This window comes from Xiphophorus couchianus, chromosome 1 (genome assembly GCF_001444195.1).
Source record: "Xiphophorus couchianus chromosome 1, X_couchianus-1.0, whole genome shotgun sequence".
NCBI lineage: Eukaryota > Metazoa > Chordata > Actinopteri > Cyprinodontiformes > Poeciliidae > Xiphophorus > Xiphophorus couchianus.
The window spans coordinates 13405850-13431774 of record NC_040228.1 but is presented as its reverse complement, the minus strand read 5'-3'; the positions used below and the strand labels follow the sequence as shown (position 1 = coordinate 13431774).

Sequence of the window (25925 nt, the reverse complement as noted above, 5' to 3'; positions counted from 1 at the left end):
GTAGTTAGTAAATTGAGTTAGTGAAATACATGAACTTTTCATAAATATTCTGATTTCTTGAATATGACTGTAGGTTCAACAGGGGACCAGGTTGGTTTGTCACCTGAATATATACAACAATCACTGGGAAATTGCAGAAACTCTTGAAGAGTAAGATGTCTCCTCATATCAATAATTGGTGATAAATGTAAAAAAATAAACACGTTATTAATAACGAAATAAAAACCGTTCCTCAGGGTAACGGTGGCTGTTACCAGGATCTGGATTGACCTGTGGTACGGTGACCAGAAGGAGTGAAAAGTAGGGAAATGTCTTTCTGTGTGCAGAGGCACTAAGACCCAGTGGAGAACGAGGGAACCTGCCTGCCCACCGCCGACTCGCTCTGGACGACACCAAGAGTCTCCGTGTGTCTGTGTGTGTGTGTGTGTGTGTGGGTGTGTGTGTGTGTGTGTGAAAGTGTGTGAGGTGGGGGGAGTATGTCCACCCATTTGGACATCATTAATTCCTGCTCCTGTTCTTGCCTCTGGATCACCTTGATGTTCAGAGAGGCAAAGATAAAACTGAGAGGGTGGGTGTGTGTGGGCGTGTGTGTGTGTGACTGAATGACATGAAAGCATGCGACCGGTCTGAGGCATGGCAAATTGAAACGGCCCAGGTGAGGAGGAGACTCAGGACTCTCATCCTCCCCCTCCTCTTCCTCCTTGCTCCTTTCCTCCTCTCCCTTCTTCCCTCCCTGTGACGTGGTGTGTATCAGTGTTTGCTGTGTGTGTGGGTGAGAAAGCAAAACAGGTCAGCAGTGCCTCAGCAGACTGGGAACCTTCACAGGAGGAAGCAGCCCTCTGCAGACTCAGGTATGTCACTAACTATTCATCACACACACACATCTCCAGCCACAGCTGCCCCCCTCAGCGGAGCGAGAAGGTGGGTTGAAGGTAGAAAGAATGACTCATGAGGCAGGAGGATGTTCCACCACATCTCTGCTTCTTCATGCAAAACAACAAACTACAGACGCAAGCACCTCGTTTTCCACACCGTGTCACTACTGCTGTTCGTGCGTCGCTGCAGGAAAGTCAGAAAGACGTGAAGCGAGAGGTTCGGCTGAACAACAGCCTACTTTTTTTCTGCTTGCAGCAAACAGTGTCATGTGCATATGATAGGGTCATATGTTTCCAAGTCAGCAGTCCGAGGGACTCAGCACAGCCTTGGATTGTAGCTTTGTATGAATTTTTTTCTAGTGTGTGAGTCCAAGTTTGAACTGAAATTGCACTGCTGTTTCTGATTTGATTGCATTAAGTGTGCTAAATGTTTCTTTCCCACAATAGATAGTTCTATTTGTGTGGTTTGTATCTCATAAAATGGATCATTTAAAAATTCCTGAGCTTTTCAGATGACACTTAGCTCAATGAGAGCTTTTTATAAACTGGACTGCTTCTCTGTACAACAAAGTGATGATAATGTTCGGCTTTTATGTAAGTATGAATGGAGCAGTCTTAGATTTTCATGGTCTGGAAACCTTTAGTAAAATGCTCACAATTTAAAATTACTAACAAAACAAATAAAACAGGATCAAATTGCTTTTACTTACAAAAAAGCGATAACATTCCCTATCACTGCTAATATATTATGATATATTAATTTTACAAGTTATAATGAGGTTTTTGTAACACTTATTTACAGTTATTTTGATTTTATGCACAGATTTAAGCAAAAGCACATTATCTCTTTGCCATTCTCCTTTTTATGGAGTAACACTGGGACTAAAGAAAGCTTATATTAGAGGGTTAGCTAGTTAGGCTATCTGCTGTGGTAGCCAGACTGCAGTCACTTCTGTAGTTGGATTTTGTAGTGGAGCTTCTTTAGTTTCCACCCCAGGACTTTCTGGTTACTTTTCAATTGGTAATTTATCAGAACAACCCAATTTGTCTTTGTTGTCTCCAAGGAAAAAAAGCACAGAGACCTTTTTTCAACTAGTTGAAGCACCAGGTGGTGGAGAGACAGCCATACTTCACGATATGGTCTGTACAATCTAATAAAACTGCATTCACTTTGGGGTTTTTTTTGTCTACATTGCTACTCAGTGGTGGTTGTTGTGTGTCTTGTCTCTATGCTGCTGTAACTGCGAAATAATTTCCCTGCTGGGATGAATAAAGTAATTCTATTCTATTCTATTCTATTCTATTTTCACTAACATCTCTTTAAACAGTAGTAATGATGAGATGGAAAATTTAAGTTTTCAACGTGCAACTTTCCAAGACCTAGATATACCTCAGCTCCCGCCCACTTTAAAATAATAATCCACAGTTGCTTCTCCATCTTAGGAAGTTTAAATAAGTGACTCGATCCCCTTGACCTGTTAAGAAAAGACCACCCACTGTCTTACGCCTGCACCTGTCAGGTGATGGCTGCGCCTGTTGTGTGTATACGTGGGCAGGAAAGTAGACCTGCAGGGGATGAGGCCTGTGACACCTATGAAGTGGAAAACTTGCACCTGCAGGTGAGCAGCATATGGAAATGTACCAAAGCTTTGGTGCTCATTCCTGAGCTTTAACACTGCGTGGGGTTGTGTCCAGGTGAGGTTGTGACGGTAAACACTGCCTACTCGACTGGCAAACGCTGAAACAATCTTCTGAGGGTGACCCACCACCATACGCATGAATCCTATTTGATTTCATAAGAGAAATCTTTGAAAAGTTTTCTGGCATTTTCCTAATGGCAGGAAGACATGTCAGGATTTTTGCGATCTGAAAAGCGCTCATCGATCTCCTCCTCACATCACTTAAGACAGCAGGGAGCTCTGCAATGCTGAGTTTTGCAGTTTATTTGGACGTCCATAATTTCTTCTCCGCTCTCTTAATGCGGACATATGGTTCAACCCTTTGCTTTTAGCTTCTCCCTGGGGGCTTGCTGCCTTGAAAACACACATCTGAGGATGCAGATGTCAAAATAGCCAATAAATTATGGCCTTGTCTGTAAATAAGTGCAGCCGGCATCGAGATGAATAACTTTTAAGAGACAGAAAAGGTTTGGGCCAACACAGGGCAATGCATTTAGAGGAATAAAAAAAAAACTACTTTTCACAACTTAAAGCTTCGAAATGATTAACTCTGTAACATCTTATCAATGTTTTTGCACTTCTGCACTGAATGTTACATAAGAATGGAAGAGTTGGAGTTTGATGCTAGAAGGATTTGTGCATAATAATAATAATTATTGCACATCTTACAAACTTGATACACAACCAGTTTCAGTGAGTGTGCTTCATTCATTGAAGCACACTCCCCAAAAGACAGATTCATTTCAAGTCTATAAAGTCCATGTGAAGAAGTAAATGACTTAGTGACTCTTTTTCTTTCAGGTCTTTGCTGAGAGGGATAGTCAAGAGAGGACTCCTTCATTTACAAGATCATCTACGTCAAGGTGAAGACTTGAATCATCATCTGCCAACCTCCAAACTCAAATCCTCACTGGTTACTATGACCAACACCAAAGGCTGAACTTCTCAGATCCCCCCTTTGACAGAGGAGGATGGGTGATGGACCCATGAAATTCAGCAGTCTCCCTCCTCTTCATTCCATCCTCTCATGGAGCATACCATCAGACCACGGCCCTCCTGGAACAACGCGTCTGCCGCCTCCACATTCCAAAACTCTTTTCGGCCAAATGTCTCCAACATAACCAGACAAATCGGAACTACCGATAATGGGATAGATCTGAATCAGATCTTGGGGCTGTGTGCTATGCTCGTCATGGACGTCCTGGCGGTGGTGGGGAACTTGGCTGTAATGATTGTCATCACTAAAACGCCACAGCTGAGGAAGTTTGCCTTTGTGTTCCACCTCTGTCTGGTGGATCTGCTGGCGGCGCTGCTGGTGATGCCGCTGGGGATGCTGTCAGACCGGATCCTGGAGGATGAGGCCCTATGTCGAAGCTACCTCTGCCTGAGTGTGTGTCTAGTGAGCGCTGCCATCCTCACCATCTGTGCCATCAACGTGGAGCGGTACTACTACATCATCTATCCCATGCGTCATGAGGTGAAGATGACGGTCGGGGTGGTGGTAGCGGTGCTAGTTGGGATCTGGATTAAAGCTCTCGTCATGTCGATGTTGCCCCTGCTAAGATATCTGTTTCAGGATTCCCCAACTGTGGGGACTCCTGAAGTCCTCCTTCCCAGTAAGAGACACTGCTCCCTCCACTGGACAGGAGGCAGGACCACACGTCTTGTTTTCATGGTTTTCTTTACTGTAATCTATTTTCTGTGCCCCATGCTGATCATTTTGGTGGTCTACTGCAATATGTTTAAGGTGGCCCGAGTAGCATCCATGCACCATGGTCCCAACCCCACCTGGGTGGACACATCAAGACAACGCTCTGACTCTGTCAGCAGCCACTCCACCATGGCAGCAAGCCTTGGAGGCACCGGAGCACGTACAACTCCTCAAAGGACCTTCAGTGGTGGGAAGGCCGCAGCAGTTTTGGTGGCAGTCAGTGGTCAGTTCTTCTGCTGCTGGCTGCCATATTTCTCCTTTCACCTCTACTCGGCTGTCATTTCCACCGCGCCGGCCTCACTGACCCAACTGGAGGACTTGGTCACATGGATCGGCTACTTCTGCTTCACCTCCAACCCCTTTTTCTACGGCTGCCTGAACCGTCAGATTCGAGAGGAGCTGGGCCGCCACCTGGCTTGCATCTTCAAGAGGGCCGGGTCCGTCGAGGGGGAGCAGCTGCCAAGCCGTGAAGCCTCCATTGAGGAGAACTTTTTACAGTTCCTCCAGGGCACTGGATGCAATCTGGAGCCCTGCAACTCTCACAGCAGAGCAAGCCCGGAGGAGGCAGGAACTGAAGGGCTTCAAGAATCAGCTGTTGAGCAGAACACGCCAGCTGACTTCCCCATCCCAGGGCAGATCCTAGAGGAAACCGCAGAGTTCATACAGCAGCAACAGCTGAACAATGAGCTTTGTGTGTCAGAGAACTGCTGCAAGACTGTGCCAGAGATATAACTGCCTCATGTACTGTTTCTTCCGCCATCTAATAACCCTATGAACATGTTTAGTTTTATTCATAGTGTTTCTTATTCATGCTGCAACATTTTTTTTCCCAAGTGACAGATCAAGCGCACTGCAAAATGTGTTCTAGAGTTGGGCTTTGGGTCAGAACCCGATGAACCCTTGAAGAATTCCAGTTTTGCGCATCGCTGACTGCCCCGTTACATGTTTTGGGAGTCATATTGTGTCATGCGGTTTTTGCTTTGCGTCACATAACACTTGATGTTTTGGTTACAGTTCAAGTGACGTGACGAACTTTGTATAAACATGAAGCGACTCTGAGACAATGCAAGAGCATAAATCAGGGATAGAGTAGTTTTAAGTGCTGAATGACTTCTTTAATATTCTCCAGAAATGTATTTATTTATTAAGTGTTCAACATCTATTAGCACTTTCCATAAAAACAAAGTGATCCTGGGCTAATGCACAAAATGAAGCGCTGTTTTTCATGTCAAAAAAGGTGGATTTGTATATTGGGGTTTTTTTTTTTGTCCTTTTGATAATTTTATTTAAATATTTTGATTTCAGAACAAAAGAGAACCTCCTTTACAATTAGTCCGAATTGACTCGGACATAAATATCGATAAATGTTCTAAACTGGTGGTTCTCAAATTGTTGTTTTTTTTAACAAGTATCACCTTGGTAAGCAATACCTTCTCTAAAGTACCGCCATACTATCAACACGACAGGACCTGGAAATAGAAATCCACCAGCTTCACTGAAGGAAGTCGCTTAAATACAAGCTCCATTTTTACAGACACTGAATTTTTCCAGTTTGAAGAAAAAGTCAACAACGAGGTTTATATAAATCATAATTGTAAGAGAGAAAACAGGAGGTTTCTGATCTGAATTTATTGTGATACACACATTTAAAAGAAACAGTGCCGTATAGCCTCTTTTGTAGAACTTGTTGCTGCAGCCTTTGCACAAAATGTAGAGAAAAAACATTGCCATTAGCTTGTGTTGCTAACAGCAGTTAGCTAAGTAGGCTAACTAAGCACATCAGTTAGCAAATCCAACTGGTTTTTGATTTGATTTCTAACATGGTTTAGTCAGAGACCAAATTTTTAACGTTGGGTGTAAATGTAGCAAAACATATGTAATCTGGTTGTCTTGGGTTTACTATCTTCTGCTGAATCAAAGTCAATTTGTTTGCTTTTACTTTGGAAATTATAGTTTAAAAAAAAGTATGTTAAATGCAGCCCAAGAACCACAATTCAAAAGTCACGGATTTAAGCTAATTGAGAAAAATAACAACTAAAACGTACAGAAGAAAAGTGCTTCAAAAACTTGAAGAAAGATATTTTCTACTTTTACTAAAGATTTTAAGGTATTGCATTGAATCATCTGTTTTCATCATGCACTTATTTTCATGCACACCACCAAGGAAATAAAGGCTACAATATTCCAAAGGCTTTAAAGAAAAAAAATGATGCGTTGAAGTAACGTAACTTTTATTGTGTTGAACAGGATTGTTTCGCAGCTTTTGATGCGGCTGGTATTTATAATAAACAGGCGGAGAGTGTATTTTTAGCCATTTTCCAGAATGTTATTATCATGTTTATCTGTTCTTAGTCTTGTGATTACCACCTCCTCACCAAAATGGAAGACTCGTGATTTCAGCCCCTTCCACTTAAAGACAAACATTGTGGATGGTTTAGTTTGTTTATCAGCAGCGGGGTTTTAGGCTCCGTCAGAAAACAGCAGCCTTGCCATGTTAGAAAAACTGCAGGAACAAAACGTGGCGCTCATTACACCCAGTGATGTCTGCGCTGTTTACAGGTAAACCCCAGAGCGGTGTGAACACTCCCGTGTTTGTGCAATAAACAACCAGGCTTGTTGTGGCTACACACAGCACAGAGGTGTGACAACGCTCACACACATGGAAAGCTTTGCCTTTGGCCTCGTTTAGCAACAAATGGAAGACACCGGAGACACCTCTTCTGTTCCCAGGCGGAAAGCCAGACGGTTTGTTCAAGTCACACTGTAGTAGTGACCGACGTCGTAAAGACGACAGATTTGCTAATCTCTAAAGAAAAGGCACCTTTTGTGCTGTTTTCCTCTATTTTGGACTCGTCTCATACAATGTGTTGGAAAGTTGGCGAGATCACAAGACTCTGAACACAAGGCAAACAGCCAAGACAAAACAAAAAAAGTCTTTTTGTCAGGGGGAACACATAGCACTCTTAATTTCCTTGCTGTTTGACTTTGTTGCAGACATGTTTTAAAATGTTTATTTTTGAAAAATAAAAAAAATAATAATTTAATTTGCTGACTCACAGCCACAGAGCAACTTTGAACATTACAAAAGACGAATCAGTGGCACAGTCTTTTGTGTTCCTCACTTTTTGTGTGTTAATTTATTATCAGCACTTATTTAACTGTCGTCTTTTAGTTACAAGATCATATAAATGCCTTGATTTTTAACACCAGCGTTTAACAACATCAGCAGAACTGCCCTGACCAGTCTGATAAAATGCTTTCAACTCTCTTCCTGTCAAACATCTCTTCTCTTCCAAAGAAGAAGATGAAGCAGCTTGCTGACCTGGTAGAAGGTGGACAATTTATTTACTTTTTAACTGCAGTGTTGTCCTCCGTATCACACCAAAGAGATGGATGTGTTCATTTTCCTTTGTGCATCTCTTTTTTTGTACCTGAGCTGAAAAGACTGTTATTCCTCATGTATATTCTCCGTCTGCTGAACTCATTAAAGACAACAGAAATTATTTTAACTCATGTGTTGCGCTTGTTGTTGCTACAGATATGTTTAGATCCAAAACTTCCAGGAGTTCAATTAGTTTATTAAAACGATAAATGCAATGAGGCATTTAGGAAAAGGTCGGATGCTGGGTCAAACTTTTACCAACATAATTTATATGAGCATGACTTCATGTATTTTATTTCTAGCACATTATTTCTTTCTTTCTGATAGTTTACCTGCGGACTTCTGCACCTTTTTTTTGCTTATTTTTTGTTCAAGTTCTTAAGTCGTGACGGGAAAGCAGGCAACAATCTGACACAATTTTCTACATTCGCTCCAAGTTTTCAGACATTAAATTTTTGTGGGTGACTTTTTCTTTTTCGTATATATAAAACTGTCATCTCCAGTATTTTTCATAAACATCACGAAAAAAAAAAAATCAAAACAAAATGTGTATTTTAAAATCAACTCAGGATGTCAAGGTCGAGGTTTATTTCGTAACCGATACAATTTCAAGTCGTTTAGGATATTTTAAATATGCTCTACAAATTAATTCCTGAATGAGACCATTTTCCACAAATAATTAGATTATGTTCCAGATAAAAAATTAGCAAACAGGCAAATCCACAAATACTAGACTTCAAAAGGTGGAGGTTCATTATAATTGTCTTAAAACACAGAGGTTTTTTTCCGGCTTCATTAAACGTTGCGCTTGCTGCAGCATTTGGATCAGCTGAAAGCTTTCTCATAGAAATGTCAAGATTAGCTATCGTTACATTTTTTTTAATTTAACTATCATAATACTTATTAATATTATAATTATTTCTTAATTTATTCTCAATTTCTTGTAAATTGTTGCTGCTTTCTACACATATAGTAATTTTTTTAAACATCCACAGTCAGTTTAAGATAGTTGAAATCTGAATTTATTATATATAGTATTATTTTTCCTATATTGTAAGCTTTCCCTTGGTCTCTTATTCTTATTTCTTTCTGTAACCTGCTGTTGATACACCTGAATCGGGACAATAAGAAACATTTCTATTATATCCTATAGTTTCTTCATTATTTCCAGGTGTCTACTGAGTTGCTGCTGGTCCATATTCCCTCAGAGCTCCTTGTCTTCTTCCTGATCTGTTTATTTTTCATACCCTCTCCTGTGCTGCTCCCCATCGGTCACAGCCGCAGCCTTCATGTCGAGTGGTGCAGGGAGCCTCCTGCAGAGCGAAGCAACACTTCAAACAGCCTGACCTTTGTTCCCAGCTACCACACTCAATACAAGTGCCACCAACTTGTCACTTCTGAAGGTCACCGGGGGCACAATGGGAGAGTTCGGGTGTAAACATACGCCTTGAAACAGGCTCCGAAGAGATGACACACACAGACTCACGACACCATCAACAAGACTCGGTGCGGAGGCTGACTGCAGTGATGGACCAGAGATTAACTCAATTACAAGAAATTCTCATCTACTCTCAAATCTTGACTTCTTGGAAATCAGCTGTTGCCTTGGTGATGTGCAGGCATAGCAAGGGTTAGCTCGGCAGCAGGAGCAGGAGGCGGGAGTCGATCAAGGAGAAGAAATGTGGATTATTTTGATAAAATAATTCTGCATTCAAAGACATAAACACAGCACTCTTCTAGTTCCTTCACTTAAATTATATATTTAATTATCTTTCAAAATAATGTTTCTTCTTTAAGAAAGGAATACAATATACACCATACTTTGGAAAAGTGTTCATATTTCCTGAATATTTTTACGTTGTTTACGGCAAACTTTAAAATATGTCACTGGGATTCTACATGCAAATGCAAGGTTGGGCTTCATTGAATTGTGGAAGACTGCTGATGCATGTTGTGTTTGTTTGTTCTACAAAGAAAAAGTGTTCAAGTGTGCCATACATTTGTTCAGTTCCTATCAGGAAACATTTTGCGGAATATTTTACACCTTTTCAAGGCTTTAGAGGTATTTCTCTACCAGCTTTTTACATCCACAGCACTGTTTCTCAAGCTTTTTCAGGCCAAGGTCCACTTGCCACATTTAAGAAACACTCACAGACCACCTAATTTGAAATTGCCCCCACAATAACACATCTTAAACCTGAAATGAAATTTAACGTCTCTTAACTCGTTGTTTTTGTTCCTCCTAATGTGAAAGGTGGTGCTGTTTTGTAAATGTAACTGGCCCACAATAAAACCATGAACGAATCTACTCAGGCATTTTGAGCTATTTACAGATTCTGAAAGTGTGGATTCTAAACTTTCCAATGATAGAAAACACATAGAAATAAAAAAAAAGCTTTTACTACAAGTATTGTGTGCATTAATAACGTTTTGGGGCTATTTGTAATTTAGAAGCCTAATAAAAAAAAAATAGACTTGAGTTGCGTTGGCAAAATTGATCATTATCTTTCAGCCAGTAGGTCATACATAAATAATTAATATTTATTGTATTCAATAAATATGGGCAAATATGTCTATCATTAGAATGCTGTGTTGTGCATCACAAGCTGCAGTTTAGTTGTGAGTCACTTGAGGGCGCCATTGTATCAGCAAAAACTTCAACTTTTAAATATAAAACTGACAACATAGAGAAACACACGCGTCTCATCATCGTATTTAGCTTCAGTAAAACTTGGCTCATTGGACCATTTTCTTTCCCCTCTGCTTGTGGAAGCGACTACATTTCCCAGAAGGCTAGCGGCTGGATTTTTTTTTGCTTGTTTTTACTCTTGTTCTCAGTTTGCAGCTGGAACAACTGGATCAACTCGCTGCTGTAGTGGATATGTTAAGACATATACTTTTTTTTCTTTTTAATCTGATTCCTATTTGAAGAAGTTTCTTTAAATAACTTATTCAGTCGGTTTTGTTTTATTAGAAAATTTACTCCAGATCCACAGACACATTTTTGGAGATTATTATTATTATATTATTAATTTTTTCCTTGTTATTAAACGCTCGGTCCGGACAGGAGCGTCAGGGCTGCAGCCTGGTGAGTTCAGCAGCATCACAGTGAGGGTTGAACTGGACGCGGCTCTCGGTGCCAACGCCTTTCCGTCTCTCTGCGCTTCTCCTCCCGGCCGGGGAAGTTCAGCTCACACCGAGCCAGGAGCAGCAGACCAGGGCGGCGTCCGAAGCCAATATCCGGAGCAGAAAAAGTTGTTTTGGGGGGGAAAGAAGAAACAGAAGATGGGCTGCACGATCAGCGCCGAGGATAAAGCCGCGGTGGAGAGGAGTAAAATGATTGATAAAAACATACGAGAGGACAGAGAGAAATCGTCCAGAGAGGTGAAACTGCTTCTACTCGGTATGAAACCATACCTGATGCTTCTTCTTCTTCTTTTTACTGCTTTAATGCCTTTATGCAGAGTCTGTAAAGTTACTTTTTTAAATTTTCCATTCCTTCACCGCCACTTATTTAGTTTGCAGTCTGGGAACTCCAACACTCCTCCCCTTTCTCTGGGAGCCTGGAGTCATCGTTTCTTGAGAAAACTGTCAGAAAGAAACCAGATGTTGGTCAAAGAGCAACTGCAAGCGCTTGGCTGGCCGAGCGGCTTTCTCTCAGCGTAGAGTTGTTGAAAATAATAAGAACAGCATGCTTATATAAGAGGACAAGTGCAGTCATTTGTTACTGAAGATGTTGGCAACAGACGCAGCTCTGTTTCACTTCAGGTCATCAGAAAAGCTGAACAACAGCTGGCTCATCAATCCAAAGAATGTTGCAATGAACAGGAAATATTTCTGGATCTGCATGTAAGCTAACATTCATAGCTGCATCTAATCAGACAAGAACATCATCTGGAAGTTCGTTTATTTAGTGATTTAGTTGGAAAAGTCGAACTTTTATAGAATAGAGTTGTGCTTACTTGTATTAAATTTGATGATTCTGACGCACAGTTAATGAAAAACCATAAAACAGTTTTCTCAGAAAAATAGATTATTACTTTAGACCAAAACAAGATGGATTTTTAAATACGTGCTGTCACTGACACACTACACAAGGAGGGTAGGCCAAAACACTTCACTACTTTAGAAAGCCACTGTTGACATAATTTTGTATTCAGCATTTAAATGGAAGATTTAGTGGAAGGAAAGTAATTGGTACAAACTGGTGTACCAAGCAAGAGGGATAGCAGCAGGCTTGAAAAGCATTGTGAAGCTCTTAGCTCCATTTCACTTTGAGTTTTCATCCTTGAGGGGATGTCTGTTAGTTAACAGAAATAAATACCTGCTTTTCACATTTAAGACAGCTGAAACAAAATAACTTCATGATCAACTTCAAGAAGTTAATCTGTTGCAATAAATAGCATCTTTCATGTCATGAGAAAACTTCAAGAAAGCACTCTTATTTCCCATCTTTTCATCCTGTCCTGTGTTTTTCTCTTTCCATGTCTATTAAAATTCACCAGTTTGCTCGTACAGTAGCCCATGTTGGTCAAATTAAACTTTATATCTTTTCATAATGTTATCCCAAATTCTAGACTTTTAGGAGGAAAGTTGTCAGCATCATTCTGCTGCTCTCTCTATGCTGTATGTTCGAACGTTGCACCTGAATATATCAGCATGTCTTAGTGAATGTAGATTAATGGTATAAACTTGATTAACACATTTTAAGAGCTGTACTCTTTCTCTTCCACTATGTTCAATCCACTGTCTTTAAATCCTAAAAGAGCTCCATGTGAAACCAGACATGAGCCGGAGGACGTGGTGCGCCTCATTTAACTGGGGCAGAAGATCCTCCTGGTGAATCTCTGCGTGTGTCTGCATGGAAAACGGCATCTATATATGCACAACAAAATTGTATTAAGTTGACATTACTCTAAAGAAGAAGATATTCCGGTTGCATAAGTTACATGTACAGCTTTGTTACAGTGCCTCTGAAAAGTTAAGGCCCCTTACACATTTTAAAATTTGTCACATTAAATGTATTTTATCAGGATTTTATCCAACATTTTTGGGGAAAAAAAAGAGAATGGAGCTCTAACTCCAAAAAAATGTGTCACAAGTAATTGAATTAAGTTTGTCTTTATTTACACTTGACAACTTAAAAAGCTTGATAAGTAAACTCAGATAAGCTTAATTTGATCACACGTGACCAATTCATGCAATATATTTAAGTTGGATCAACTGTTCTCTTTAGTTTAGATCAAAACAAAGCAGAGGAAACAAATGAGTCAGATTTGGTCTTGATTTTAGGTTAAATCAGGTTTAATTTTTCACAGTTTGATCACTTAAATTGGTTCACAATCTTCAACCAGCTGATATGATTTTTTTTTTTATTCACTTAACTCCCTGCTCATATGTTGCTGCTCTCCCAGCGAACCTGTCGCTGTGGGTGATGGCCACACAGAGATGCCAGGAGGATTACACTCCCAGCTGCGCTCAGCATTTCCAGCTTGTTACAAACCTTTAAGCCGCCCAAACCCTTTGCAGCCAAACTGAAAAGAAAAAACAACAACAAAAAACTATGATAGACGTTCAGAAAATTGGCAACTATAAAAGATGACAAGAAAGCAAAGCTTAGTGGAAGCAAAATATTAAAAAATTTGGAATATTATTAGTTTTATGTTCCACTTCTGAAACGCATTCAAAATGAACTTCACAAAGCTATAGAAAAATGATTTACGCCCAAAATGATTAGAGCATCCCATCACATTGGACTCTGTCAGTATTTTCATTGTCTATGCAACATTTTTTTCAGATAATCTACTTAGTGCTGGACTCAAACATCTTCTCAGGGTCATCAAGAGTAGCAGATATGTAATTAGATGGAGGATTCTGAGGACAGATGTGACATGTTGGGTCATGCTGCAGGACGTCCTGAGCAGCTGCAGCAGAATGCATTTTAAATTGCATAGAAACATCTCCGCTCTGCAGTCGTATTTCTGAGCAGCGAAATGTGTTTATTAGTGATAATCTAATGAGGCAGACATGGTTTGTCTGAGGAACGGACGAACCTGTCGGTAATAATCACACAGAAGCTGAATCAGCGGGTTAATCGATTCTGAGCAGGGAATCTGATTTGTTTTGACGAGACTAGAGGAGAATATACCACTTCCCTTACAGTTTAAACCTTCTGCAGAAATCCCACTTCACATCAGTTGTTATCACCAATGGCAACCGCTGGCAGCCTTTGCTCTATATCCACTCATTGCTGTTGCTAAAATGGGTTTTCTTACTTGTTCTCCCTCAACTATTTTTGTTCTCTGATTTCACAAAGCATTTTTTCCCCCCATAAAGCACTTCCTGTCATTTCTGAGTTTCAGCCCACAACTCTGAGTCAACTGTTCCCCTTATAGATTGTATCTCCACTCTTGTACGTCAAAGACCCTGTTTTCGGTGTTGCATGACAGAAAAAAATTATTCATATTCCTTGAATAGCTCCACATTTTGTCATGTTTCAACCTCTGCCTGTGCAGAGTTGGGATTCAGGGACGGACTGGCATTCGGGACTACCAAGGATTTCCCCAGTGAGTTAGCGGGTGGGTTTATCTCTTGGGGGAGCTTTTTTCACTTGACCTGAAGACACACCTAGCAGCGATTGTTTTGTGACGCCATGTTCCCTCATACTATGCCACATCGACTTTGTATTAATTTATTTAACCTTCTTTTAAACTTTTGTACATCATTTCCGCTCTGGTCAGGTGGATCTCCTTAGCTGCAGCACGTGAACAAGGGCTGCAGGGCCAGATGGCCGGCAGTGAAGTGTGCAGAGCAGAAAAACTTGCCCCTTAAAGCCCGGCCACCAAAAACAAATAGCATCTGTGGCGCTTAATTAAAAACTCAACAGTCACGAAATGGAAAAGCTTTCACTGTAAAAAAAAAAGTCATTTTTACGGTAAAATACCGGCAGCTGTGGTTGCCAGAATTTAACCGTTAAAATTACAGTCAGACAATTTTTACAATTGCTGATTCTACAGTAATAAATGGTGTTTTATTTAACCTTTTACTGTAAAAATGACAGTTTTTACCATTGAAATTGATCAAGTTTTATCCTAAAATTTCCATTAATATTCCATATTTCAAAATGGCGCCGGTTTAGTTGGCTGCCTGCAGACGCAGCTCCCGTCGTGTGTGTGTTAATCTGTGTATATTTGCTGTAAGCGATTAGGGATCCGTGCTTAAAGAACCCATAGATCATCAGTTAAGCTTCCACAATGGCTGGATGTGGTCCTGTCGGTTCTGTCGCTGTTCTCTACGGAGTAGAGGCATGATTGTTACGGAGATCCTCGCCGAACGGAGCAGTGGCATTGTTTACACGCGTGAACAGCTGATTGCGCTGTGTAAGCCTCTGCTGCGGCCCGGAGACAGGCCGGTGGTCCCAAAGGAGCTATGGAGGAGACGACGGGGCTGCAGGTCTGGAGCTAAACGGAGGGGGAAGAGGAGGCACAAACCGGCGATACCGGCGATTATTGTGGGGAACGTGAGGTCTTTGGGGAATAAGACAGACGAAATCACGGCGCTGGTTAGGACCCAGAAGGAGTACTGGGAGTGCAGTATCAACTGCTTCACGGAAACCTGGCTACACTCGCTTATTCCGGACTACAGGGTGGAGGTTCCTGGATTCTCCTTGGTGCGGGGGGGATAGGGACTTTTCCAAGAGTCGGAAGAAGAGGGGCGGCGGGATTGCACTTCATGTGAGTGAGAGGTGGTGTAATCCCAGTCATGTTAACGTGAAGGAACAGATTTGTAGCCCGGACATTGAACTTCTGGCTGTGGGAATGCGGCCGTATTATTTACCGAGGGAGTTTACGTCCGCCATTTTGATCGCTGTTTACATTCCCCCATCAGCTGATGCAGCGGTGGCCTGTGACGTCATCAGCGCTACTGCAGCCAAACTACAGACTAAAAACCCGGACGCCTTCATGGTCATCACAGGTGACTTTAACCATGCCTCATTGGACAAAGCGCTACACAACTTCCAGCAGTATGTTGACTGTCCCACCAGGGAAAACAAAATGCTGGATCTCCTGTATGCTAATGCCAAAGATGCATACAGCGCCACAGCCCTGCCCCCCCTTGGCAGGTCGGACCACATCTTGGTAAGGATGACTCCCAAGTATGTCCCCTTAGTGAGCAGGCAGCCTGTGCGCATCAGGACGGTGAGGAGGTGGACACAGGAGGCAGCTGAGGCACTGCAGGACTGCTTTGGGTCGACAGACTGGGATGTGCTCTGTGGGCCTCATGGGGATGACATCGACAACATGTCTGACTGCATCACAGAATACATCAGATTCTGTGAGGACACTGTCATGCCAGCCCGGACCGGGCGCTGCTTCTCCAACAATAAACCCTGGATTACCAGCGACCTGAAGGCACTTTTAAACAAAAAGAAGATGGCTTTCAGGTCTGGAGATAAGGAGGAGCAGAGGAGAGTCCAGCGTGAACTCAGAGAGACACTGAGGACATGCAAGGACAACTACAGGAGGAAGCTTGAGTCCAAACTCGAGCAGAACAGTGTGAGAGATGTGTGGAAAGGAATGAAGAACATCGCTGGAATGAAGGGGAAGGACACACTGATACCTGGGGGCCGAGATAGAGCAAACCAGTTCAACCAGTTTTTCAACAGGTTCAGCTCACCTCCTGCTACTCCCATACCACCACCATCCCCCCACACATCCACACTGCCCCAAGTCGTTCAATCCACCTACCGGCATTCTCCAGCACACCACCTCTCCTTCAGCCCCCCATCCCCCTCCTCCTCCCCCATCTCCACTGCAGACAACAACACCTACCCCCAGCTAACGGTGACTACAGGCCAGGTTGAGAGACAGTTGGAGCGATTACACCAGGGGAAGGCTGCAGGACCTGATGGCATTACACCACGGATCTTGAAGACCTGCTCCATCCAGCTGGCCCCTGTACTGGCACACATGTACAACCTGAGCTTGAGGCTGGAGAGAGTCCCGCTGCGGTGGAAGACATCACATGCGGTTCCTGTTCCCAAGAAGCCAATCCTGTGCCTATCCTGCTTCACAAACAGACTGAAGAACTCTTCTGTCTCCATGGCCATAAAAAATATACAATTTAAACACTGCTCAGCAACAGCAAAGAAATGATAAAACATTTTCACAGTTTCTACTGGCATTATTTCTATCATGAATATTTAGATTTAGCAATTTTTCCCCTCCATTTCAATTGTCTTTTGTATTTATTATATTTCGGTAACTAGTAACATTCTGATCTATATTGTGAAAACTTTATGTTGCTGGTAAATATAGACTGTGTGTAAGTATAAGAATTACCTCTGGAGGAACTCCAGTGTTGACCGCAGTCCCACTGGGTAGTGTATATTATAACAGTAGTAACTGCCAAACATCAGGCAGATGGCACAGGAGAAGGCAGTGATGTGGTCATTGATAATCTTCTGATCAATACTCAACATGAAGCAGTCTGCAGTGAAGCAAGAGGACCCTTTGAATAAAAAACATGAACAAATTTATATCACAAAAAGCCCCTGTGTGAACCATTCAACTACTTTGACAACTTGGGTCAGACATACCACACACAATAAGGCAGGTTGTTGCTGGCACATCCTCCATCTCAACCTCTTCAGCAAGGCTCGTCTTCTGAACATAGTGGAACATATGCTCTTCCTTCTCACCAAAAAAAGCAAGTAGAAGAAGAATCATCTCTGTACAACCACTGGACTGACCTTTTTCACTTGCTAACTTGAGGAGAGACTCCAGAACTTGTTTTTCTTTCTGAGCAAAAACAGTTTTCAGGAAGTTGACGATGCGCTCCCCCTTTTTGTCCAGATTGGTGAAGAAGGCTTCCATCAGACTGATGCCAGTAAGTTGCTGGAAGTGTTCTGCCATGCCAGTTTCATGGAACAAAAAAGGCCATTCTTGGCATAGCTTCAGGATGCTTGTACCTTTATTGATGTCCTTTCGTTGCGTGTAATAGGTGGACTTGATAAGTTCTTTCACATCTTCTGCAGCATATTTTTTGTCTTTGAACATCTTTTTCATGTCTTCTTTTTTCTTAAGCTGACTCTACAGTCTCAGAAAGGGGCAAAAACCTTGGCGCCCAGTTGACACAGCCATACGTGTCTTGAACACTGGCTTTCTGCTCAGCAGGTATCTCATCAGTGTCATTATCTGATTCTGCCTTGCGTTTAGTTATCTTTGGTGTGTCTTGTCGTTAGACATTTTCAATTCTTGCCTGGAGTTGTTTTACCAGGGAATGATAACCAAGTCCAATAACGTCACCATCAATGACATCCTTAAGTGACTTTGAATACCTGCTCACCATCCTTTCTGCTATTTCAGTAGTGTTGCGTTTGGTTCAATTCTTGCAAATCAGCATCATTTCAGAGACAATAATCCTCACCATTTGTCTTCGAAGTCGTGCACTTGGCCTTTTCTGTCGTTCCAAAGTCTGTATCAGCTCTTCTGGAAGCTTCTGCCACGGTATCTGAAAACTGTCAACCCAGGTTGGCAAAACTGGGGAGCAGCTCAGGGAAGGCGATGAAGTAGCAGCAGACGATGGTTGTGAAAGTGAGGCTGCCGATTGAGAGGACTGAACGGACTGTGGAGAGGAGGATGCCCCGCCTGAAGTTGAAGCCATTGAGTCTGGAAAGGTACAACACATGAAATTGAAAAACATTAAGTATAAAAGTTTTTGGTAAAGAAAATAAAATGTTTATCAAAACAAGATATACACAATATGCTTAAATCTCAAAACTGCAATTATCTTGAAATATCTTATTGACTGGTCATATCAAATTAAGTTATACATAAATATATACAAGTACATGTACTTTTTACTGTTACAATTTTTCATCATTTAAATTGTGTTAGTGATATCAAAATTACTTGTGTAAAGTAATGTTAGGGAACTGTTAATGTAGAGTGTTTCCTTTTCTAGCAGACTGTTGTGTGTCCCCTGCACAGGAACTACCAGGTGTAAATGAGAAGCTGTACATTGTTGTCCTTGTCAAATAAACAAACATATGAAATATGATTGAAATTTGTCTGTGTTGACCTTTCATTTTCAATTTTGATCTGTAGTTAGGTGTAAAGCACATGTTTTTATGCAAAAGTTACACAAGACTTTATCTCAAAATACTTACTATTTTGGGCCCATGCAGCAACCAGTCTTCTGGCCTGTATGGGCTTCAGCACAGGCAATAAGTCTCCTTCGGTGATATACTGGAAATCATCTGTGGTTGTAGTGCCGAGTTTCTCCAACACATCCTCTAAAGCAGCCAAAACTTCCTGTGAAAGACCAGGAAGCGCTGCTCGAATGGCATCGCGGATGTCCTTTTGTGTATCCATCATATCTGTTGAAATACAGAAAACTAAAAAAAGGTTGATCTCTGAACCATTAATATCAAGCCTTTACACTGCCAAAACACTATGCTTTAATGGTACAAACCGATTCCCATCTTTTATGTAAGATGATCATGGCCACATGTCAATCAGTTTACTAATGTGTCTGCATTCTAATCTTCTTGTTTCATCCTTTACAAAGTACATGTGGTAGTGTGGAAGAAATTCTCCACGATACACTCTCATCAGAAAATGAAGTGCAGATTCATCCTTCACCAATGTAAGGATGAGTTCACCAAACTCCAGTCACTCATCATTCCTACTGACTACAAATTGGCCCTTCTTGTACGTTATTACTGCACATCTGTGGGAGTCATTGTATTGTTTTCAGTGAACCCAAAATGAAGAACTGCACCTTTAACTTCCTCACTGTAAAGTTCTAAATACAATGGTGAGCCATCTTTTATTTGCAAGGTTGGGAGAGTCACTGTTCCAGCAGAAAGAAAGGCCTGTAACATTTGATGTCTCTCTGAAAGAGTCAAACACAGATTTTTGAAGTTCTTCAGTTGTCTGGCACATCTTTTGAAGTAACTATGTTTGCTCTCGAACCGCATGGTCCAGAGCCTGATGAGTGGACCAAATTTCAGAATCAGCCCTGGATAGTGCTGTAAATAATGATGTTTAGGTCTCAGTGCGTTATCTGGAAACAATACCTTCCTGGTTTCCAAATATTCCTGGATGAGAACATTCAAATATGCAACCTGAGGCTTGGAAATTTGCTGAGCACAAATCAGGTCAACAATATCCTTAAGCTGCAATGTTAACTGCCATATACCATCTTGTGAATCCTGCACCTTATCACCAATTAACAGAGGCAACAGTCTCAAGAAATTCCAGTTTTGTACTGCTTGTCCACTGAGTTTCAGTGCTTTTGGAGTGACAGCACAAGGTTTGGAACAAGCATCTATTGTTTGTATTTGAATTGTCTGATGCGCCTGTTCAAAATTGTGTATGTCAGCCATTTCTTTTTGACAATCATGTATTTGAGATAAAGGGCAACATCATATGAGAGGACACCCTCGAAGATGTCATGGCCAAGACAAGGGGGCATGCCTGGTGAACAAACATTAAAGTTCTCTAGAGTATTAAACACTGACCTGAACTTAATCCCCTGTACTTCTGTCACATCCTCTCTTTCCAGCTGTTCAGTGGCAGATTGATACGTTTCTGGAGTCCGCTCTGGTCCGATGATAGCTGGATTTTCACTCTGAAATTCAGACCGAGTAATCAGACAATATCTGCAGAAGTACTGAGATGTACTGAAATTTTCCGTAAAACCCCCGATGCAGTGAGAGCCCAAGTTGTCTCCAGCAATGCAATACAGTGCTCCTTTCACAACTGATTCATCTGCCATAGTTATCCCATTCTCCTCTAGTATTTTCAAGTCAGTCAACAGTTCTGAAAAAACTCTGGAATGGCCAAATTCCTTGAAATCCTTCTCTCTACACAACAAGACCAACTGCATATGATCAGTATTTGATCGGACATGGGGTGGCATATTGAGTAGAGAAAAGTAAACAGCCAAGATCTTGTGCTTGTTTTTTGCAGATCCCAATGGGTTCACAACTTCAAATGCATCTTGATAGAGAACCAGCTTGAGACAATTTTGGTTTTCTTGTAAAAATACGCTGGACATAAACACCTTACCATCGTCACAGTCAGAGAGAACATCAGCTTTTGAAACGCCATGAGCCATCATTAGGCCCTGCCAATATTTGGAATCTAACATACCTTTTAACGTATTTAGCACAGGAACATAGTATGCAAATCTATCTTTTCTGTCCTCATCTTTGCCCAACAACACTTTTTTGGGTTCCCCATATTTGAACATGTCTTTAAAACACTGGGCTCTAGAATAAGCAGTTCTCATCGGCCCTGTGTGGCAAGCTGAGAACAAGTCCGACTGTTTTATTGTGTCACAGATTTTTGCAATGTCTTCATCTGCAAATGACATTTCTTTAAGAAGCAAGTTCAATCTATTTAAAGAGTATGTTTGTCCCAATTCATGTATATTCTGCATCTCTTCTACAATGTTTTGAATGGTAGATGATGGAAGAAGATGCTGTCCCTGTAGTTTTATGTAAAACATGTAAAACTAAGATACAAGTCACTGACATTTGGTCCATCTATGACTGTGTCTTCTGCATCTGGCACACTGGAATCTTTTGTGGTAGCACTTGCAGCACTCTGAGTATCTTCATTACTTGTTTCACAAATCACATTTTCCAAATGATTTTTATGTTTCCTGGAGATGTGAGAGGTAAAGGAAGATTTTACACGAAACACAGAGGTGCACCCTTTCACAGGGCAAGTTACTTGGCGCCCCTCTACTATATGCTCCTTCAAGTGAACAACCAAAGCTTTTATCCCTTCACACTGCCAGTTACAAAGTGGAACTGTGCATTTTAATTTCGTTAAACTTGTGTCCAGAGCAACTGTTGGCATGCTATTATGATGACGATAGAAGTGTGCTTTTAATGCTGCATAACCAGTACACACCTGCCTGCAACCGGCTGCAACACACTTGAACATACGCCTGGGTTCGTTGCGATGCAGTTTGCAATGGAGAACAAAGGCTTTAACAGATTTAACTGTTTCTGCACACAGGTTGCATGAATACATCTTAAATATATTACTTCGATGGATAGCTTACAGCGATGGCGATACAAAACAGATGTAAGCAATAGCTTTGTGGAGAGGCTAACTTTCCACAACTTTTTTTTTTTCCTCGTTTCCCCTGAAATTTCTTTTCAACCAACCGAATGCAATTCAAACTATTTGTTTTCTGAAATTTTCCGCAATATTTCCTTTCCTGAGAAAGAGAGCCGATCAGATGGAGAAGGTTGGATGATGAAGTCTCTGCACAATCTGAGCGCTGAATAGCTGGACAAAAACGCGAACCACCGAGTGCGACGGGTCCTCAAATGCAGCACGCTGATTGGTCCGTTCAAATCCACCGCTTCCAAAGTACCGCCAGAACTCCACTTCGCCCGTCCGCGCGGGCCAGGTGCAGGTTCCCCTGTTGGGCCATTAATTAAGACTGACTACAGGCTGCCTGCCAGGTCTACAGGCAGGAAACTTGACTTACATGACTTTTGTTAAACCGAATAAATTATATTACAATATAGACTACAAATATCTCTAAAACATTTTCTGTGACTGGGTACAGATTATTTTAATTTATTTGTTAATGAAAAAAAATCCAATATTGGCAACAAGATAATTTACAGTACAGAACATTTCATGGAAAGATATTTAATTTCCATAATTCCATTCAAAAAGTCAAACTTTAATAGATTCCAGATTCAGGACCCACAACTTAAGACGATTGCAAGTATTTGTTTATTTTTACATAATTTGGGCTATCAGGAGAATTAAATGCAAAGGTTACAGCACTACTACAATTTTTTTTTTCATTTCCACAACAGTATGCATATTGACCTTTTTGAACTGTATACTTTAGATTAATTAAATGTAAAAATTACGATATACACTGCTAGAAAAATTATAGTATATTTTTGTAATTGCCACAGCAGTATGCATATTGAACAGTTTCGAACTGTATACTTTATAATTATTGAATGCAAAAACTACGGTATACATTGCTAGAACAATTACAGTATGTTTCTGCAATTGTCACAACAGTATGCATTTTTAACAGCTACTAACTGTATTATTTAAGAAAGATGAGTGCAAAAACTACAGTATATACTACTAGAAAAATTACAGCATATTACTGTTAAAAGTATTACAAGATTTTTTGTAACAGCAGGGCAATGTAAATTTTCTGAAAAAAACCCCAGTAAAAATTACATTTTTTCCTAATTATCTTATTTACGGTAATTACTTGTTAAAGAAACAGTCTAACACTGATTTCCAATTTACGGTTTTAAATTTTCATGGTTTACTTTATTTAACTGTAAAATTTACGGATATTTTTTACTGTGTTGTTCCTACTATTGCCACATAAATGAAATCTGCCTCTCATGTCCAACAGAGAGATGCGTAGTGCAGTGACTCCAGCTCGTCATGCAGGGCCGGTCAGATGTGGTATAAGGTCTTGAGTTTGACTTGTGGACTCCTGTTCCAGTTAAGAACATTAGTACCAATAACAACATCTCAATATAGATTTGTTGAAATCTGACAGACTGAGCCAACTTTAATTGATTCACTTTATTTGCATAAGACTGAGATTACACTGTCATAAACATGACATTACGTGTCATGGAGTCTTCATGAATGTTTACGACTGTTGTCATGAAGTGTTTTTTGGCAACTAATGACACATGTAGTGCAAAGTGCATTAAAAAGTGTCAAATTAGCATTATTTTGTAAATAATTTTGTTTTTATGCAAAGTTGCATTAAAACTCACATTAAAGTCAATTAAAAGAGTCAACTTTGCAGTAAAAGTGCCATTATTTGACGAATGATAGCAGTCGTAAACATTCATAAAGACTCCTTTATGTTCATGACAGTCAGTCTTATACACACCCCTTCAAATAAGGTGTTACCGTTTAATTTACCGGGCTTAAAAACAACCACAGATCATTGGTTATGATTTGCTGAGTCGTAGGCTACTTGTGAACAAAGCAAGCTCAAACACTAGGATTAAATTTGTTGCGTCAGATTGTAGCTATGGTAACACAACCGGCATCTGTCGTCATGTCATTCCTCCGTGGAACATCACCTGCCACTGATACTTTAAGCAGCATTAAAGAAGTCTGCATTAGCTACGAAGTTGTAGCAGTGAACGTTTTTGTCTACACTTAATAGTTATTAGGATAAAGTTTTAAACAGTTTGAAACATCTTGTGTGTCCCTCCCAAAGCTTGTTTTGTCCATTCCTGCAGACAGAACAGGTGCAAAGGAGCCATGCCACTATTCTCCACTAGAAGCATTCTTCATTTGTGCCCAAGCTTCAATTTCCTGGTTGATGTGCTGAGATGTCGGGTCAATATTTACTAATGTTCTTTCCTCTTCTTATTATTTGTTTTCTGAAGTGTGCCAATCCCTCATGCAGCAAAATGCCCACGAAACAATATGCTACATCCGTACTTCACAACTTTTGATGAAGTTCTCTGGCTTGCAAACTTCCACCTTTTTTTTCAAAATAGAACGACTGTCATAATGGTGAAACACTTAAATTTCAGGTTGTTTGCACCAGATTCTCCAAAAGTTAGGATATTTTCTTTAGGTGGATTTTTAAATTACAATCTGGCTTTTTAAGTTGTTTTTTTGGAGTCCTGGCTTCTTCATCCCAGAGTGGCCTTTCTGTCCATGTTCACGCTGGATGTTTTTATTACTGTGGATAACCCCTTCCATCTTCAGTCAGAAACGTAACAGGGTCTTTTTCTTTTGCTTAAGGATTCATTTTCACATTTTGACACATTCACCTCTGTGATTCAGAACCTATCCTCTTCCCAAACAGTGCGATGCCTGGATGTTTCCACGTGAACATAATTGTTTAAACAGATACACTTGGAGCCCTAGGCTAAATGGAAATTACCCTCGAGGATGAACCAGACTTGTAGGACTCCACCGTTCTCTTCCTGATATCTTCACAGGTTGTTTTTATATTCCTACGATGTCCGATGTGGCTCCAATTAACTCAAATGTTGTGAATTAACCAATCAGAATGGTACAAAGCGAAACGCATCGTCACTTCATCTGGGCTTTTCCAGATTGTTCAATTTATGTAAAGTTATAAATTTCCTAACAGTAACAAAAAATATGTTTCTTATTATTGTAGCATTTCTCAAACATGAATATTTTTGGTATTTCTCACTTACATAAAAAAGGAAAAGCTTAGTTTCAGTTGATGTTAGGAAGCACATCAGTAAGGAAGCGTGGTTATGTCTCTTTGGGTGGGTTTAGGCTACACTTTAAAACTTGTTGACAAAACATGTGAAACTTGATCCACAACGTGTACTTTATGTTGGCCTTTCTTTTAAAATCACAAAACACTGAAGTTTGTGGTTGTTACGGGACAAATGGTAAAACATTTAAGGGACATGAATACATCTACATTGTTCCAGTCCCACCTAAAAAGGCTGGTTGTTTGGAAACATTTATTCTGAAATACTAACCACAGAGATGTTTCCAGCCAATCACTCTGCGTCTGTGCTGGTGGAGTAGGACTAAAGGGGAAAAACAAGGAAAAAATGTGGCTGCTGCCCGTTATTGAAACCACAGAGTTTTAAGAGCCCCTACTCTCTTCCAATGAAACCGTTCTCCTGTTTGACCACAAACAACGAATCACGAGAAAAGTCCAAAGTTTAGATTCCTGTTAAAAGAGGCTCGGTTTGGAGTCTTGCTTCTGTGTGGGTTTGAATGCCTGTGCAGAGTTGGTTTGTGAACTGGCAGACGTCCAGCGTTGGTAATCAGCCAAGAAATGCAGTGAGTGAGGGAACTGGTGGCTGTGAGGACTGAGGATCTGAATCAGCGCAATTTGTCTTCTCCTGTGACCGGCTTAGATCTCTTCTGCTGCCGTCAGCTCGACCAAACAATTCCAGGATTTAATTCCTGTTGAACAGCAATCTGAACACAATATTCAGCTCTGATCCCCCTTGACAATGTCCAGCTGCTGAAGGCGACAGGAATGTGTTCTGACACCTTTTTCATACAGATCAATGCTATGCCAATTATTTTGTGTTTTGACACAGCTGCTCCCTTTGGGAAAACACCAGCAAAAATATTTTTAATTCCACCGCCTGGAAAACGTATGATGCAGTTTCTGATGATTTACAAAGCAAAGCAAACATGGGTCTGCTGCTGCCATGATGAACTAAGATGATGTGTTTATGGAAATAGTTTGTCTTAAGCTGTCTGAGTTTGAGCTGCAGTGTTTCA

General features: G+C 40.9%; 2 protein-coding genes and 2 long non-coding RNA genes across 5 annotated transcripts in view; 3 read left to right on the top strand and 1 right to left on the bottom strand.

The window, feature by feature from the left end:
- Positions 1-399: 399 nt before the first annotated feature.
- On the top strand, positions 400-7774 carry gpr61 (G protein-coupled receptor 61). The gene is made up of 2 exons (XM_028024369.1): positions 400-851; positions 3356-7774. Exon 2 carries the CDS (start codon positions 3582-3584, stop codon positions 4995-4997), a length of 1416 nt encoding a protein of 471 aa, XP_027880170.1. The 5' UTR covers positions 400-851; positions 3356-3581; the 3' UTR covers positions 4998-7774.
- A 2819-nt stretch (positions 7775-10593) lies between these two features.
- Positions 10594-25925, top strand: part of gnai3 (guanine nucleotide binding protein (G protein), alpha inhibiting activity polypeptide 3) — a 28699-nt gene continuing 13367 nt past the window's right edge. The window contains exon 1 of one of the 2 annotated variants that reach the window (XM_028017929.1): positions 10594-11050. In XM_028017929.1, coding sequence (XP_027873730.1) covers positions 10933-11050 — 118 coding nt within the window. In that variant the 5' untranslated portion in view covers positions 10594-10932. The remainder of the gene's footprint in view (positions 11051-25925) is intronic. The other variant, XM_028017919.1, reaches the window with a different exon arrangement.
- Positions 17330-20652, bottom strand: LOC114144770 (uncharacterized). The gene is made up of 3 exons (XR_003595537.1): positions 20174-20652; positions 18818-19027; positions 17330-18317 (listed from the first exon to the last, which is right to left on the bottom strand). It is a non-coding gene; the product is annotated as an uncharacterized LOC114144770 (long non-coding RNA).
- On the top strand, positions 18222-18708 carry LOC114144774 (uncharacterized). Its single transcript, XR_003595538.1, has 2 exons — positions 18222-18325; positions 18639-18708. It is a non-coding gene; the product is annotated as an uncharacterized LOC114144774 (long non-coding RNA).

Excerpts from the sequence above, each read along its gene's own strand:
- gpr61 (XM_028024369.1), top strand. The coding sequence starts at position 3,582 with ATGGAGCATACCATCAGACCACGGCCCTCCTGGAACAACGCGTCTGCC.